The sequence below is a fragment of the Dasypus novemcinctus genome, chromosome 24 (assembly GCF_030445035.2).
Source record: "Dasypus novemcinctus isolate mDasNov1 chromosome 24, mDasNov1.1.hap2, whole genome shotgun sequence".
Taxonomy (NCBI): Eukaryota; Metazoa; Chordata; class Mammalia; order Cingulata; family Dasypodidae; genus Dasypus; species Dasypus novemcinctus.
Genome location: NC_080696.1, coordinates 66,826,369 through 66,838,704, shown reverse-complemented (window position 1 = coordinate 66,838,704; position 12,336 = coordinate 66,826,369). Strand labels below are relative to the sequence as shown.

The 12,336-nt window shown below is 65.9% G+C and overlaps 1 protein-coding gene across 1 annotated transcript; it reads right to left on the bottom strand.

Annotated features, from left to right (window-relative positions):
• Positions 1 to 3,276: 3,276 nt before the first annotated feature.
• Positions 3,277 to 11,680, bottom strand: LOC105746093 (WAS/WASL-interacting protein family member 3-like). Its single transcript, XM_012525017.1, has 7 exons — positions 11,479 to 11,680; positions 10,349 to 10,477; positions 9,532 to 9,711; positions 6,055 to 6,493; positions 5,566 to 5,704; positions 4,127 to 4,215; positions 3,277 to 3,373 (listed from the first exon to the last, which is right to left on the bottom strand). Exons 1-7 carry the CDS (start codon positions 11,678 to 11,680, stop codon positions 3,277 to 3,279), a joined length of 1,275 nt encoding a protein of 424 aa, XP_012380471.1.
• Between the last annotated feature and the right edge of the window lie 656 nt (positions 11,681 to 12,336).

Sequence of the window (12,336 nt, the reverse complement as noted above, 5' to 3'; positions counted from 1 at the left end):
AGAGAAAAATTGAGAACACATTGAAACCAAAAGACGGTTCTTTGAAAAGATCAATAGATTGATAAATCTCTAGTCAGATTAACCAAGGGAAAAAAAAGACAAGAAACAAATGACCATTATTTGGGATGAAAGAGGAGACAACTATGGACCCCAAAGACGTTAAAAGGATAGTTGCACATAAATTGAATGACTTAGATTAAATAAACCAACTTCTTAAAAGACAACTAAAATCCCTGCATCAGCCAGGGCTCTGCAAAGGATCAGAAGCAGTGAGATCACACACATACATGGAGGGAGGGAGAGATCAACTCCAGGATTGTGGGGCTTGGCGAGTCGGAAGTCTGAAGTCTCGAGCCTGCAGGGCAGGCTGACAGCTAGAAGCACTCGAGCAGGAGTTGACTCTACAGTCCTGAGGCAGAATGTCTTCTTCTTTGGGAAATCTCAGTTTTTACCCCTAACTGGGCGAGGCCCGCCAGCGTCACTGACGGCCACCTCCATCACGCAAAGTCAACCAGAGGCAGGAGCCACGTCTACGAAACGCCTTCGTGGAGCACCCAGTTTGGTGGCCGATTAAATAGCCGGTACTATACTCCAGCCAAGTTGACACAAAGAAGTAACTATTGCCATCAACCAGGAGAAACTGATAACCTGAATAGTCCTCTATCAATTCAATAAGTTAATTCTTAGTTAAAAATCTTCCAATAAAGAAAATTCCAGGTAAGATGATTTCACTGGTGGATTCTAGCAAACATTTAAGGGAAATAATTCCAGTTTTCCGTAATCTCTTTCAGGAAATGGGCACTTTATGAGGCCATCATTATCCTGATTACCAAAATCAGAAAAAGACAGTTTGAGAAAAGAAAACTATAGACCAGTTGCCCTCATAAACATAGACGGAAACGTAGCAAGTGGACTCCAGCAATACAGAGAAAGGACAGTACATCACATCCAAGTGGGGAATTCAAGGAGAAAACCAAATAGGAAAGCATGAGAATGCAAGGCTGGTTTGACATTCAACTGTTTACCACTGTAATTCAACAGATCGACAGATGAATGAAGGAAAAAACACATGATCACATCGCTAGATGCAGAAAAAGCATTCAACGTAGTTTAGCATCCGTTCATGATAAAACTCTCAGCAGATTAGAGATTAGATGGAATTTTCTTAACCTGATAAAGAGCACCGTCAGCAGATACCACAGTTAATGATGACAGACAGAATGTTTTCTGCCTGAGATTGGGAACAAGACAAGGAGATTCCTTCCCACCCCTTTTCAGACTTTCAGTCTGAAAGTCACAGTGCAATGAAGTAGGAAAAAGAAATAACAGGCATAGAGGGGTGCTCTCCGACCCCTCCCGTCCCCACCCCCATCAGCTCAGCTCCTGCCCAGGTCTCCAAGGGTGCTCAGCCCACGTGCTCCCTCTTATGCCCTTGGGGGACTGGGTGGGGTGGACACTTCATTTGGGTGGACATTCTCCACTCGGCTCTCAGCTCCCCAGAGCGTGGCCCGTGGAGAAGAGTCTCAGGGAAGCTCCAGGGGGGCCTTGCAGCCTCAGCTACCGAGGGGCACAGAAGCTAAGTGGGGACCCCTCACAGAGGGTGCTTCCGTCATTACTTATGATAGTCATCGTCAATCGTCACCATCACCACCACCACCATTTCATCATCGTCATCATGATTGTCATCGTTGTCATCTGTCTTCTACATCACCGCCACCTCCGTCCTTTCATCACTGTCATCTCATCGTCATCATTGCCGTCTTCTGCATCGTCGCTGTCATCACTCTTGTCATCGTCAGCAGCAGGATTTCCCCCCCACGTTCTCACCTCCCACCACCACAAGAAGGCCGTGTGGCCCTTTGGCATGGCAGGGGCTGGAGCAGGGGCTGGAGCTCGTTGCCTTGGCCGCCCAGCTGGGCCTGCCCTGGCAGAGATGCCAGGCCCTGGAGAACTTCCTGGAGGGGCTCGGCTTTGTCCCAGCCCATCCCACGCATGACCAGAGACCCCGTGGACGTCCTGACTGCACTTGAGGAGACACAGGCTCCCTGCAGGCCAGTGCTGGGCTGGCCTGGGCCTCGCCGGCAGCCGCCTCCCGAGTGGATGGCCTCCCCCCAGGAACCACACCGCCCCAAGCCCAGGCCTCAGCAGTGGGAAGGGGGCTCTGCTTCCTCCTTCGGGGCTTTGGTCGTGGAGCCCCTGGCGATATGGAGGGACGGGAAAGGGTGCTGAACTGCCCGGCTGGCAGCCCCTCCAAGTGGACACCGCACAGCCAGCAGACCCACCCCGGAGGGGCCACGCCCGGGCTGCCCACCCACCCACACGCATGTTGCCAGGGACCCCTTGATGGGGGGAGGGCAGTAGCCCCTCTTGTTGGAGGCCAGCACCTCATGAGCCCCCATCGGGGGGCGTGCACTTGTGCCCGGGGAGGAAGCAGAAAGTGGAGCCGTGGAGCCCCCAGGCTCGCTCAGGGAGGGGGCACTGCGCAGCAATCTGGGCCATTTCCTCTTACATAGTGGAATTATTTTCCAAGCAAAAATTGTTCTCGTGGGACTAAAAATACATAAAAAGGAACGAGTACAAAAGACAAAATCAGCGGAGCTGGGAGTACCTTTTCCAATTTGTCCCGAGGCTACTGCGGAGCTGGAAGCCCCCCCACCCTTCCCAGGGCCCTGGGGGGCAGCAAGCGTCCCCAGACCCGTGGGGTGCGGGCGGAGGGCCAGCAGCGGGCTTGTATAACCCACCCGGCTTCCCTGGCGGCGCTGCTTTTGGGCCTATTTTATAAATAGAAGTTCCGTCCTGCGAAGTTTCTTTTGAAGAACAAGCTCTGTGGATAGAACAAAGTAAAAAATGCCACCTGGCGCATCTGCCTGCAGCGCCCGAGCGGTCACTCCAGAGCCGGCCAGGACCAGCGGCCTGGAGCAGAGGCCGGCGGTGGAGGCCGGGGGGCTGGGCCCGAGCTGCGCAAGGAAGCCCCGTCCTGAGGCCAGACTGGGAGTGGAGGCCGGAGGGGAGGCCGGAGCAGAGGTCAGAGCGGCCGCCTCCACCAGCCTTGCCATCCGTTGCTGAGGCTTGGCCTCCGATGAGCCCCTGGGCGCTGGCTCTGGCCAAGCTGGGAGGTGGGGGAGGCCAGCGAGGGGGGCCTGCCTTCGGGATCCCCCAGCTCCGTGGAGGTGTGCATGGCATGCACGGCCTTGGGCCACAGCAAAGGACCTCAGCCGGGTGGGCCCATCCCTCCCCCCCCACGCCCGCAGCCCCCAGGAGGAGAACCCGCGCCCCTCACGGGCAGCCGGGCCTTGGCTCGCTCAGGCTTGGCAGCTCCGGAGCCAGAGCGGCCAAGGCTGGCGCGGCGGCGATGAGCTGCGTTCCAGCGCCTCTGCGGGGGGCCCGACATGGGGAAGCCGGGGAGGAGCCACGGCCCCCAGCCCCTGTGCTCTGGTCTGAGGACCCCTTGGCCGCAGGGGTCAAGGCTGAAGGACTGACCCCTCCTTTCCTGGGTTCAGCCTGTCCCCAGGAGGCGCCCGGAGGCTGCAGGCCCCGACCCAGCTCTTCCCGGGCTGTCGGTTCAAGAAGCAAGACCCAGGGGCTGCCCCCAACCCTGGGGGTCTACGTTTACCTGGAGTCCGCAGAGCCCACCGCCCGGGCGCCCCCAAGAGCGGAGGGCGGGCTCACCAGGCCCCAGGTCTGCCGGCTCCCAGCAGCCACCTTCAGCCCCTGCCTCGGGGACCCAGGGCTGAAAACGGCTTGGGCGCTTCCACCCGCCCCACAGGGGGGCCCCTGGGTCCGCGCAGATCCGGAGCCCAGGCTCGGGGGCCCCTGGCTCTCAGGCAAAGCCCCCCCCGCCGGCGGCTCGCTCCCCTGAGGGCAGCGCTCCCTCCTCACCTAGCCACCCCAAGCCTGCCGGGTTAGCGTCACACTGAAGTCCCTCCCCGGGAGGACGCGACCCCTCCTGACCCCCGTCACCCCTCCAGTTCTTCACAGAATCCTGCCCATTTCCAGTGAAATTCCAACCTGTTCACCCCACTCTCACCTGCTGGGCCACAGACCGAACTGCCTGCCCGCGGCGCCAGTGGGGCCCAGGGGGCTGGCACGAGACCCCCTGCCCGGGGAGCCCCCACCTGCTGCTCACTGCTGGACCCCGGGGCCCACGGGGGTTCGTGGCAGGAAAAGGCCTGTTTCTACGCCAGCTGTGGTGGTGGACACGAGCCGAGGCTTTGACTGCAGGGAAAGAGGGGACAGGCCATCCGGGGCCCCCTTTCAGGGACGGGCCAGCAGGGCCAGAGAGCAACGGGCAAGGCCGTCCTCTGGCCAGGGGCCCCAGCTCCTGCCCGAGCTTTCTGGCTTCCAAAACCCCAGGGGGAGGCAGACGGGGCATCTGGCCGAGGTGGCGGCTTGGGGAGCGGGCCGGGCACTGCCCCTCCGGCCGGCCCTCTTGGCCTCTTTCTGGCCTGTCCACAGGCCTCGGCCTGAGGCGACCGGAAGCGGTGGCCAGCCCCGCTGCCCGCAGAGCCCCTCAGGGCCACTTCACTGCGGCCGAGGATGGGGGCTGGCCCGAGCGGGGAGGCAGCTGGGCGGTGGGGGGAGGCCCTCTGGGATCGCCAGGACTGGTTTCCATGGGCAGGATTTTTGGTTTAAAACATTAAGTTCTGTTTTCCTCCTTCCAAGCTCCCAAAGCCTGCTCTTCCGCTCGGCCTGGGGGCCCCGACACTCTTCCCCGAGGTGCAGGCCATGGAATCCGCTGGAGCTGCTGCCGGCCCCGACCCTTTGCTCGCCACTGCGCCTCGTCCCGCCCCGCCCGGGCGCTGTCCTGGGTGGAGGGACAGCAATGGCCGAGGTGACACAGGTGCTGTCCTCCTGGGGAGGCGACGGCCAAAGAGCCGCAAATGTCAGTAAGACCAGGTCCTTGAGGCTGTGAAGGAAATGACATCGCACCGCAGTGGAGGGCGCAGGATGCTGCCCGAGAGGCCCGTTGGTGGAGGTGGCATTTTATCCACGTTCTGAAAGTCAAGAAGGCGGGCCTGCCAGGGCAGGGAGAGCATGGAGAAGCAGTCAGCGGCGCCGAGGGCTTGGCAACTTCTAGAACCAGCGGGTGGCCCTTGAGAGGAAAGCAGGGGCCAGAGCAGGGGCTCTGGGGCCAAGGGAGGGGTCAGAAGGCCCCGCCCTGAGGGCCACACGAGACTTAAGCTGTGGTGCATGGACGAGGGGGCTTCTTCGTCTTTGCGTCTGCGGGGCTGGCGGTGTGCCGGGAGATGATGGCTGATCGAGTGGGATGGGGCAAGGGCAGGCGCCCAGGGCTGGGTGGTCTCGGGCCCCTTCCTGGCTCCATGGGGCGAGCCGTTCCTGCCCTGCAGACTGACCTCGGGCTCCCCAGACTGGACACCCGAGCCAAGCCCCGTGCCCTCTGGGCTCTGGGGAAACGCGGAGTCGCCCCCCTGCCACCTGCCCTGGTGGCCTCAGGGGCCAGGACAGACCCCGCGACAGCCTTGTAGAGCTGCTCCGAGGGCCACCCCCCCCCCAGTTCCTTCCAAGGCCAGGGCCCCAGGGGAGGTCGGGGGGCCGCTCCCAAGCCTTCCGGAACTTCTTCAGTGTCTCCGCATCAGGGCCAGTACTGCGTGCACGTGCCCCCAGGGGGCCCAGTCCCCCCGTCGTGGGCCGTCGGCCACAGTAGCCCTGGACCCAGGCCGGACCAGGGCCCTCGGCCCGAGACCTGCGGGGAGGGGGCGTCGGGGCCGTGAGGGGCAGGTCCTGGCAGACGCGCTTGGCTTGGCGCTGGTTTCTGAACAAAACAGGCATTTGGTCCCTCGAGAGAGGAAAATACTGTCCCTGATGGGGCTGAGCCAAAAGGAAGGCGCCCGACGTGCGCCTCCTAACACGCCTGAGCCTCATTTGTGTCTCCCACGCCGAGAAAATGTATTTAAACTCTGAAAACGGACGCCAGGGTAATCATCTCCACCCAGGGCTGGGCCGCGGGCCAGGCCACCGGAACAGGGCAGGGACACGTCACGCGCTCGAGGGAGACAATGAGCTGGAGGAGGGGTGCGGGCGCATGGTGCGGGCTCAGGGGTGCTGGTGCAGGGGTGCAGGCGCAGGGGTGAGGGCACAGGGTGCTGGTGCAGGGGTGCGGGCTCAGATGCTGGCACAGGGTGCAGGCGCAGGGGTGAGGGCACAGGGTGCTGGCGCAGGGGTGCGGGCGTAGGGGTGTGGGCGCAGGGTGCGGGCTCAGGGGTGCGGGTGCAGGGGTGCGGGTGCAGGGTTGCTGGCACAGGGTGCAGGCGCAGGGGTGAGGGCACAGGGTGCAGGCGCAGGGGTGCGGGCTCAGGTGCTGGCACAGGGTGCAGGCGCAGGGGTGAGGGCACAGGGTGCTGGCGCAGGGGTGCGGGCGCAGGGGTGTGAGCGCAGGGTGCGGGCACAGGGGTGCTGGAGCAGGGGTGCGGGTGCAGGGTGCAGGTGCAGGGGTGCGGGTGCATGGTGTGGGCGAATGGTGCGGACTTGGGTGCTGGCACAGGGTGCAGGCCCAGGGGTGAGGGCACAGGGGTGCAGGCGTAGGGGTGCGGGCGCAGGGGTGCAGGCGCAGGGGTGTGGGCGCGGGGACAGCACAAACAGATGCCGCCCCTGCGCCCGGGAGCCGGGAGGGCCTTGAGGCCGCGCCAGGACTCGGGGGGCTTAGCTCGCAGCCGTGGGAGGACGTGGCGTCAGGGGGTGAGCACGCGGGAGCCCAGCCTGGCGGCAGGTGCCTGCTGGCCTGGCGCTGCGCCCCGGTGCCGCTGCACGCGCCAGAGCTTCTGGACCGGAGCCGCGATGAGCTATTTGTGGCTGTTTGTCGCGGGGGAGCTGGCGCTGGCGGGCGGGGTGCTCGGAGCAGACCCTGCTCGGGAACAAGGGGCCTGGGGGGGAGGAGGGGCCGGCCAGGACTTGGGGCACGGTGGAGGGGGTCGTGGGGGCGGCAGAGCCTGGCCCCACCTCCTGCCTGGGCCACCTTGCTCCCGTCCTCACGGGGACAGTCGGTGAATTGTCACCCAGAGGCTGGCAGCAGCCCATCTGGTCCAGCAAATGCTAGAACACGCCGGAAGCGAAGGGTGCCACACACCGCAAATGGAGCCCTGTCCTCCTCTGCCCCCCAGCCCCACCCGCGGCGTGCCTCCTGGTGGGACGGCATTTCAACACCTGCCGCAGGTGGAGCGCGCAGGCGAAAGGTGGAGGGGCTGGCTTGGTCCACAGGGAACGCGCCCAGCCGCGCCCCCATCGATGGCGCCACGTGGGCAGCTGTGCCGCCGCTTCCTGCCGAAGGCAGTCTCACCCGTGCCGACTCGGCGGAGGGTCCAGGGTCCGCGTTTTATACGGGAGGGGACAGGCCGGAGAGGCCGAGGGACCAGCCGACCCCACTGTCCACGGGCCTGGGAAGGACCAAGGGAAACGAGGGCCGACGGGCTCGGGGCTCGGGGCTCGGGGCGGCCCGGGGGCCTCCAGGGCCTGACTTGGAGTCATTCTCCCCTCTCAAGCCCCCGGGGGCGCCCCTGACTGCGCCCACCCTGGGCCCCCGGGACCCTGCCCCAAGCTGCCCCAGCAGCTTGGACGGAGCCAGGACGGCGGGGACACGGGACCCCCTCAGCGTAGGGCCCCGGGCATGGAGGACCCCCCAGCGCGGTGGACCCGGGCCGCCAGGGTCCCGCGCTTCTGTCTGGGCATGAGGCTGAGCACCCTGCAGGGCTGGGGGGTCTTGGCCGTCCGTCTGTCCGTCTTCAGGCTCATGATGCAGGCCCCCCAGAGGGGTTCAGGCTCGGACACAAAGACGGGCAACTGCCCGCCACCCCGTTGGGTCCCAAGGGGGGCTTGAGAGAAGGTGCAACAGCTGCCGCGGTGGGCAGGCCAGCGAGGGAAAATTCCAGAAGGACTGGAGGAGGAGTGGAGGCAGGACACGGGGGGAGGCGGGACACGGGCAGGGCTGGCCAGGTGGTGGGGCCCCGCTCTGCCCTGGAGACCCAGGCCCTCCCGCTGGGCGGCTCTCCTCGGGGCACGCAGGCAGGGGCGGGGGCAGGCGGGGCCCCGCTCTGCTGCGCATGCCCGTCAGTGGCCTGTTTGCTGCCCACGCAGCCTCAGGAACTGGCCTGCCCGGCTGAGAGGAGGGGGCCGAGGACGGCTGAGGCAGAGGCCCTGCCTCCCCTTCAGGGAGGGCGGCTGGTTTGAACCCCGACCCCCTGCGCAGGGGGCCAGCGCTGACGTTTATCTGAGCCCAGGGCCGCGGTGGGTTTGGGGTGGAGGAGCCCCCTACCCAGGCTGAGGGGCCCAGGAGACAGGCCCGGGCCCCCTGGGCAAACGAGGGCTGGAGGCTGAGGGTGTGTGGGTGGGCCCAGCCCCTGCAGATACCCCTCCCAGGCAGAGTGCTGGGGGGCGGGTGGGTGGAGGTGCGCCGGCAGGAGCCAGGCGGCGGTGCAGACAGGGCAGGCTTCGGCTGGCACACCTGTGGCCTGTGCAGCACATCCAGGAATCGCCGTGGCCTGGGCATCTGGGCTTTAGGCCCCGTGGCGGCTTCCGTGCCCCTGAGGCAGCTGGCCCTGGAGCCACAGGCACCCGTCTCCCCCGCAGGCTCAGCGGCCGCTGCTCAGGGAGCTGGGCCCGCGGGGGGCCCCCCGAGCAGGTGTTGGCAGAGGGGCGCGGGCAGGAGCGCGTGCAGAGCCCCCTGCCCAGGGCAGCCCCTCGGCCTGGAAGCCTCCCTGCGCCTCCCTTAGGCACGTTCTGGCTGGCAGAGCCTCAGGTGGGGGGCTGAGAGAGAGGGTGGGGGGCAGCCTGTGGCTGGAGGGGGCGCCCAGGGGAGGCCTCCAAGGGGGGCACGCCTGGAGGGCCTGCAGGCTGGGGGGACATGCCCGGGGGACCTGCAGGCTGGGGGGATGTGCCCGGGGGGTCCACAGGCTGGGGGGATGTGCCCGGGGGACCTGCAGGCTGGGGGGACATGCCCGGGGCGTCTGCAGACTGGGGCCTCTCGCTCTGCAGGGAACGGCAGTGCTCTCTGCTGCCCAGCTCGGCCTGGCCATGTGGTGACGGGCAAGTGGCCTGTACGGGCCTCGCGCTCCTGGGCCGACCCCTCCCCCGAGCGGCCCGAGCCCTTTCCCAGGACCGAGGCCGCCATCCGGGCCCTTCTCTACCTGCTGCCAAAGGCCCAGAGCGCTGGGGGACACGGGGGGCCTGTGGTCAGGAGGAAAGCAGAGACTTGACCAGGGGACTCAGGGCTCCTGCAGTGGACAGAAAGGCCATGGGCCTCCAGGACATTCTGCCCCCTCCCCGCCCAGCCTCCGCCCAGCCCCTTCCCTACCCAGACCCCCACCAGCCCCCTCCCTACCCAGGCTCCCACCCAGCCCTTTCTCTACCCAGACCCCCTCCCCTCCCAGCCCCCTCCCTGCCCGCTCCCCCTCCCAGCCCCCTCCCTGCAGCGAGCTATGATCTGGTCCCTCCCCAGGCAGGACTGGGAGCTGCGTGGCCGCAGGCTCAGGCTGTGTCGGGGCTCCTCCTTGCAGGAGCCTGTCAGCGATAATTCCTCACCAGCAGTTCCTCCTGCCGTCTGCCTTGGAGCCAGCTGCTCGAGGGCCAGGCCGTATCCCCTGAGGTCTTCGGGGGACCTGCCATCTGGAGCAGAGCTGGGGGGCTCCTGGCCAGGCACAAGGCCTGTGGTGCGGTTCTGCCTCTTGGGCAGGTGGGGCCCACAGGTGGTACGGCGCAGACCTGACACCGGGCTGGGCAGGGGCAGGTTTGAACGGCCCCGCCTCCCCCAGCTGAACCACACCTGGCCAGGTAGGTGGGCTGCGTGCCCTGACTCCAGGGCGCTGGACGTGACCTTGCACCTGGCCGCTCGTGAGAGAGAACAGGAGAACTGTTGGTAACTTCGTGGTTGAGCAAATGCCTGACCCTGCCTGGGGCCGAGGACCTCTCCCTACTCCGCAGTGGCCCAGGAGGTCGGAGCTGCCACCCCCGCTAACCGCTAAGGAGGCTCGGAGGAGAAACGGCTTGTCCAGGCCGCCCAGCTGGCGAGGGCAGAGCCCGGCTTGAACCCGCCTGCCCCCGCGGCCCCGGCTGCTCCCGCACTCATCCCCCTCCCTCGCTCCCTCGCTCCGGGGGCGGCTCTCTCCAGGCTGCGTGTCCGTGGATAACTAACTGCTCCGCAGAGAGGCAGGCTGTGGGGGAGCTGTGCCCCTGAGCCGGGCCGGGGGCCCGGTGTCGGGGCAGGTCCACCCACGGAGGCTCGGCAGTGGCAGGAGCTCCCCTGGGGGAGCTTTCCGGGGCCCAGGCTCCCCAAAGGCGCTCGCTCCCGCGGGCTTCAGGGAACGCCCAGCCCAGGGTCGCCCCCCGAGGGGAGACCTGCCCGGGACGAGGCGCAGGACCTGGCCGCAGGCCACGGGACCGGCCAGGGGCCGGGGGCCTTGTCGCGATTGCGAGGGGCTGGCCCCGAAGAAGCCCCAGAACCTTGAGCGTCTAGTACGACGGACGGCGTCTTCAAGAAGGAAGCCCAGAGCGCTAGCGGGTCAGCCCAGACCGCGGCCCCGCGCTCCTGCCACATGCCAGAGGAGCCCAACAGCCACGAGCGCCCTGCAGGGCGGCTGAGGGCGGGCTGGAGCCTGCGCTGCCTGGAGCCTGGCAGGAAGGGCCCCCTGCGGGAAGGGTGCTGGCAGGAAGGGTGCTGGCAGGAAGGGCTCCCTGCGGGAAGGGTGCTGGCGGGAAGGGCACCCGCAGGAGGCCGCTGGCCCTGATGGCAGGACGCTGGGTGGGTGAAGTCGTCCGGCCGCAGGCCTGGTCTCGCCTCGGTCCACCTGCTCCCACTCACGCCAGAACGCGGGGTGGCCCGCCTCCTCTGAATCACCTGCTGCCCCCTCCCTCCTTCCCCAGGGAAAACACTCGGTGATATTTATTTATTTATCTATTTTAAAGATTTATTATTTATTTTTCTCCCCTCTCCCCCCATTGTCTGCTCTCTGTGTCCATTTGCTGTGTGTTCTTCTTTGTTCACTTGTGTCAGTGGCATGGGAATCTGTGTATTTTTGTTGTGTCGTCTTGCTGCGTCAGCTCTCCATGTGTGCAGCGCCATTCCTGGGTAGGCTGAACTTTCTTTCGCGCTGGGCGGCTCTCCTTACGGGGCGCACTCCTTGCACGTGGGGCTCCCCTACGCGGGGGACACCCCTGCGTGGCACGGCACTCCTTGCGCACATCAGCACTGCGCATGGGCCAGCTCCACACGGGTCAAGGAGGCCTGGGTTTGAACCCTGGACCTCCTATGTGGAAAGGGATGCTCTATCCGTTGAGCCATGTCTGCTTCCCTTGGCGATTTTTAAATTGTGGTGTTTGGATGGGGTCTTCTACCCAGCAGACCTCACCCCCTCTCCCAGCCATCACCCCAGCACCTGTGGCCCCCAGCCCCCAGCAAGACGCCCCTGTAAGGGGTCTGGGCCCGAAGCATCGCGAGGGGGGGAAGAGCCCTTGGCCCCGTCTCCCACCCGCCTGGGAAGCGTTTCTGGGCTGAGTAGGGAGGGGAGGGGGCAGCGGGCGGCGGGTGGTCCGTGATGTTGAGGGGCAGGGCCGGCTGGGGCCTGGAGCGCGAGGCGGGAGCCAGCACCTGGAGAGGGGCCCCTGAGGCCCCTCCGGCCGGGGAGGACCCTGGCCGCACGAGGTCACCCCGGGTGGCCTGGGCTGCACGCAGCATGTCGGCTCAGCTGGGGGCACAGGGTGGCAGCCCCTCCCACCCAGAGCCGCGCTTGGGGCGCAGGCTGAGGGCTGCCTGGGCCGCGGAGGGGCTCCCTTGGCCTCCAGGCCTGGCTTCTCCTAGTCGCCCAGAAGGGCTTCTGGGGTCCTCCCCGCCTCCGAGGTGGGTCCCCGTGGGGGTCTGCCGGGCAGGAGAGCTTCAGTGGTGGCCGCGCGGCCGGCATGGCCACTGACCTGAGGGAGGCGGGCGGCCTTGCCAGGCCTGGGGTCAAGGACCGCTAAATCCATCCGGAGCCGCTGCCGGCGGGTGACGGGAAATCGATGCGGTGGAAACGGATCGCCCTGCCCCTCCCAGGCCCCGCGTCCTTGGGCCAGCCTGCCCTGAACCTCATTGTGACGCAGCATCCGGGCACCGGCCCAAGCCCAGGGCCCCTCCCAGCCTGAGCGGGCAGGGTCCAGGCAGGGGTGGGTGCTGCTTGGGCAGGACAGGGCAGCCTTTTCCAGCAGCTTGCGGTCCACTCTGTGCACAGCCCCACGCTCACCAAGCCCCACCCCAGGCCCAGACGTGGAGAGCGACGCGCAGAGCCCCAGGCGAGCAGCGCGCCTTCATTTACGCATCCGTGCCCACCGTCCATCCCTCCAACACCTACCCACCCC